Genomic DNA, 5,000 nt, shown 5'->3' with positions numbered 1-5,000 from the left:
GTTGAGTTTGCTTCTCTTGCAGTTTGTCCTGGGGTGTTTTCCTAAATGACTGGACTTCAGAGGAGTGTGCATTAATATATAACGCTCTGGTTTAGTGACTCCTGCTGTGTGTTCACCAGGAGACAGATCTCAAATACCAAACTGTATGCAAAAGGAGACTTTGTGTTCTCACAGTGGGCGTGGCTCACAGCTTCTCGAGTTATCTTCACACTCTGGAAAACTGTTGTGTCTCTGAATCTGAAGGACTGACTGTTTGAACGGGACGGTGTAGACGGCTTCCCATGAGTCTCTGCTCAGGAGAGTAAAAGGCAACACGGAGGACGGGACGAGCTCTTTTTTGGAACTCTACAAACACTGATAACAACGACAGAACCGGAGACTAAACGCAGCGCAGCCTCCTTTTTATTCTGTGGACTGGATTTTTATTCCCTCATGTGATATCTGTTTGGATTTCATAATTTCTCTGCTTATAAGACATGTCAGAAAATAAAAGAAACAGAACCAACACCTGTATCAGTAAGCCTGTACTGATGTTGTATGTTCATCAAAAATTCAATAAAAATTTAAATGACAATTAATAATAATAATAAAAAAAAAAAAAGCAACACCATAAAAAAAACATAAAAACACCATAGCAACCACACAGAAACACCCTGTCATCTATCGCTCTGATTACATTTTATTCTGATTTTACTGACCATCTGAGTGCTGACATTTGTTCCACAGGTATGTGTGTGTGTGTGTGTGTGTGTGTGTGTGTGTGCGCGGCGCCTCACCTTGACGGTCTTGGGGATCTGGTCGACGTACTGCGGCTTGACGATGGCCCGCAGGTCGTCCTCCAGGATCTTGGTGAAGTAATTCTGCAGCTCCGAACCTCTGAAGTAGGTCAGGATCTCCTGCCAGTCGGGGGGGTTCTGAGACACGCACACACACACACACACACACACACACACACACACACACACACACACACACACACACACACACACACACACAGAGACAACAGTTTGAATAAGAGTTTAGTTGTTGCTGAGCTAAATCTGAGTCTGATTCTGTGTTTTAATTGAAAAGAAGAAAATCTGATCTGATGTTTTTTAAACAATAAGGTGATTTTTTTTTATGGCAAAATGATTCAGGATTTCAGTTGGAAATGGAAGGAAAGATAACTCTTGTTTCATGATTTTCATTTTCACTGAAAAAAACTGATAATATGATGCAGATTTATTTATTTATTTATTTTATTTTGACCCTGTTGTATAAAGGACAACAGACAATGCAACAGTAGGGTAACAGTAGAAGAAAAAAAGTTAAAAAAAAAAAATAAAATAAAAAAGATAAATTCAATTTTATTTTCTAGATGGCCAGCACAAGTTCAAAAGGGAGGAGGAAGAAGTTAAAAACTTAAATGACCCTACCCCTTTAGTTCCTATACATTACATATATATTGTATTATACTCTAGTAATTATCATCAATATTATATTATATATTCCATATTTCCATTTGTTTTTAGTTTTAGCTTTAATTTGTTTTAAAGCCGGTTTGCTAGTTTAGTTTCTTTTTATTTATTTATTTATTTTTTTTGAAATGCTTCAGTTTAGTTTTTATCGGTGTCTGAAAAAATCCTCAACAAAACATCAGACCATTTAAAAAAAAAAAAATGGTATAAACTGACAAAGATAATAATAATAATGTTTGTTTTTTTAGTTTTGTAAACACACAAAGCAGGTTCAGTGAGTTATCATTTTTTTGTAAAGCCTCTTTTTCACTTTTATTTCAGTTAAAAACGATAATCACGTTGTTGTGCAGTTTGGGGTTTCAGTACAAAAGGTTTGGTGGCAGCAGTAACAGTAAGAGCTGTAGTATAAACAGCCGAGTGTTTCTTCAGTCTCTCATGACGCTCTGAACGTTTTTCCATCTTGACGAGAAATTTAAAAAAAAAAATTTCTAGGGCAAACTCGGAATACTCGTCATTTTTTTTTAGTGTTTTGATTTAGAAAATGGCCAAAAAAGCCAGTTAAGCAGCAGTTCTCGGCGGCAGCTTCACCGTGCCGTCCAGAGAAACCCGGTTGGTCATGTGACTTCCTGTCTGGGCGATGATGTCATACTCACGTCGTACTTGCCCAGGTTTGGCTTCAGTTTGCCGGCCAGGATCTTCAGGGCCGTCGACTTCCCGATACCGTTGGTCCCTACGAGCCCCAGGACCTCGCCGGGCCGGGGGATAGGCAGCCTGAACACACACACACACACGCACACGCACACACACACACACACACACACACACACACACACACACACACACTCAGTTAAACCTGACATCATATAAAGAGTCATTTTGCGGCAGCAGCTGAAAAAAATGATAAAAACAAGCCAAAGTCTGACAGGAAGTGAACAGAGCCACAAGTGATTTTGATAAAGATACGAACGGAGGACAGGAAAACGTCTTAGTGAGGCTGGAAACACACACACACACACACACACACACACACACACACACACACACACACACACACACACACACACACACACACTGGTGTCTTTACTGGATAAACGAGTGAAAACATTCTGTTCATTTTCTGCCAAACGACCGACAGACGGACTCATCAAGCGTTTGTTTCACCAACAATAAATTAGCAGAGTGTGTGTGTGCTGTATCAGAGTGTGTGTGTGTGTGTGTGTGTGTGTGTGTGTGTGTGTGTGGCTGCTGGGCGTACCGGTGCAGTTTGAAGGAGTTGGCGCTGTATCTGTGCGTGGTTTCCTTCTCCAGGTTGCTGGGCAGGTTGACGATGGACAGAGCACCAAATGGGCATTTCTACACAACAACAACAACAACAACAACATCAACAACAACAAACAACAACAAACAACAACAAACAGCACATGATGATCCAGACTGTCTGAAAAATAAAACCCAAGTCTAACACCTGCTGGAGGGAAGAGAAAAAAAAAAGAAAATTCAGTTGTGAAATCAGAGCGGGCGACTGAAACCAGAGACAGACGGCAGACGGCGACACCGAACGGAACAGAAGAAAACAGCAGAGAAATCAATAGAACCCAAATAGAAGAACAGAACAGCAACAATAGAACACGGTAAAACAGAAACAGTAGACTGGAATAGAAATACAACACAACAGCACAAACACAGCAGAATACAACAGAAACAGAATAAAATACTAACAGAAATAAGAAAACACACTAGAGAACAGAACAGAACAGAATAGAGGTGATGAAGAAGAGGAAGAAAGATGAGATGATGAAGAAGAAGGACAAGATGATGAGGAAGAGGAAGAAGGACAAGATGAAGAAGAGGAAGGACGAGATGATGAAGAGGAAGAACAAGGCGATGATGATGATGAAGAAGATGAAGAAGAGGAAGGAGATGAAGAAGGACGAGATGAAGAAGAGGAAGGACGAGATGATGAAGAGGAAGAACAAGGCGATGATGATGATGAAGAGGATGAAGAAGAGGAAGGAGATGATGAAGGACGAGATGAAGAAGAGGAAGAAGGAGGAGATGATGAAGAAGAGGAGGAGGAGATGAATTTCCCTGATTGGGATCAATAAAGTATATCTATCTATCTATCTATAAAGAAGAAGAAAGACGAGATGATGAAGACGAAGGAGATGATGAAGAAGAAGAAGAAGGAGATGATGAAGAAGAAGAAGAAGGAGATGATGAAGAAGAAGGACGAGATGAGGAAGAAGAACAAGGAGATAATGAGGAAAAGGAAGGAGGAGGTGATGAAGAGGAGAAAGAAGAAGGAGATGATGAAGAGGAAGGAGATGATGAAGAAGAGGAAAGAGGAAATGACGAAGAGGAAGAAGGTGGAGATGATCGTGATCAGGAAATGATGATGAAGAACAAGGAGATGATGAGGAAAAAGAAGGAGATGATGAAGAAGAGAAAGGAGATGATGAAGAAGAGAAAGGAGGAGATGATGAAGAAGAACGAGATGATGAAGAAAGAGATGATAATGAAGAGGAAGGAGGAGATGATGAAGAAGAGGAAGAAGAAGAAGAAGGACAGGAAGGACATGAAGAAGAAGGAGGAGATGATGAAGAGGAAGAGAAAGAAGTAGCAGGAGATGAAGAAGATGAAGGATTCGAGCTTCAGAAGTCTGGTGTTTTGGCTCTGTGTCTCGTACATGGATACACACACACACACACACACACACACACACACACACACACACACACACACACACACACACACACACTCTCTCTCACCTTGATGCAGATGCCACATCCTATACAGAGAGACTCCGAGATCCACACAATCTTACTCTGTGAGGTCACCTCGATACACAGCTTGCCTGGAAACACACACACACACACACACACACACACACACATTAGAAGAAAAGGGACATGGTGCAGTAAACCAACAGGATCTTTTATTTTGAAGGGACAGGTGGATGAGAGAGGACGTTTAAAGATCTGCTCAGTTTTATTGGTTGAATTTTAATTCACAGGAAGTCGAGGTCATGTGAGGACATTTCAATGCAGATTTTCTAAATAAGCCTCAAATAATATTCATCATTTTACTTTTGTTAAAGCGGAAACGCTGTGGAGAAACATCAGACGATCTAAAACATCCCGACACCAAACTGGTGAAATTATTTTATCGCGACTGGCTCTTTAAGGTCCTCATGGAACGACCTCACATGACCTCTGACAGAGCATCTTAAAACAGTGACATCATCCGGCACTAGGGGCTGTAAATTAAAATGTCAACCAATCAAACCTTCACAAATCTTTAAACATGCTCTCTGATCCGCCAGCCCCTTCAAAATAAAAGCCTCCCAAACTGAGATCCTATTGGTTTACAGTGTGATTCTATTTCCCTCTTCAGCTTGTCTTCTACTGCACCTTCCACCCCTAAAACCACTAACTATGAAAAAATATAATGATATAATATAATATAATGAACTGGTGAGTCCATCACTGGGCGGGTCATGACCTCTGACCTCCTGGCTGCTGCTGCTGCTGCTACTGATGTAGA

The 5,000-nt window shown here is 40.8% G+C and overlaps 2 protein-coding genes across 2 annotated transcripts in view; one reads left to right on the top strand and one right to left on the bottom strand.

Moving 5' to 3' along the window:
• The window catches only part of LOC115377007 (ATP-binding cassette sub-family E member 1-like), a 16,048-nt gene extending 11,564 nt beyond the window's left edge, over window positions 1–4,484 (bottom strand). The window contains exons 1-5 of the mRNA XM_030076860.1: window positions 4,469–4,484; window positions 4,226–4,311; window positions 2,713–2,810; window positions 2,111–2,228; window positions 777–914 (exon numbers count right to left, since the gene is read on the bottom strand). Coding sequence (XP_029932720.1) covers window positions 777–914; window positions 2,111–2,228; window positions 2,713–2,810; window positions 4,226–4,311; window positions 4,469–4,484 — 456 coding nt within the window. The remainder of the gene's footprint in view (window positions 1–776; window positions 915–2,110; window positions 2,229–2,712; window positions 2,811–4,225; window positions 4,312–4,468) is intronic.
• A 469-nt stretch (window positions 4,485–4,953) lies between these two features.
• anapc10 (anaphase promoting complex subunit 10) overlaps window positions 4,954–5,000 on the top strand; it is a 5,940-nt gene continuing 5,893 nt past the window's right edge. The window contains 1 exon segment of the mRNA XM_030076859.1: window positions 4,954–4,995. Coding sequence (XP_029932719.1) covers window positions 4,954–4,995 — 42 coding nt within the window.

This window comes from Myripristis murdjan, chromosome 18, assembly GCF_902150065.1.
Source record: "Myripristis murdjan chromosome 18, fMyrMur1.1, whole genome shotgun sequence".
Taxonomy (NCBI): domain Eukaryota; kingdom Metazoa; phylum Chordata; class Actinopteri; order Holocentriformes; family Holocentridae; genus Myripristis; species Myripristis murdjan.
Note: the sequence above shows the minus strand (reverse complement) of the source record. Positions and strands in the feature narration are given on the sequence as shown.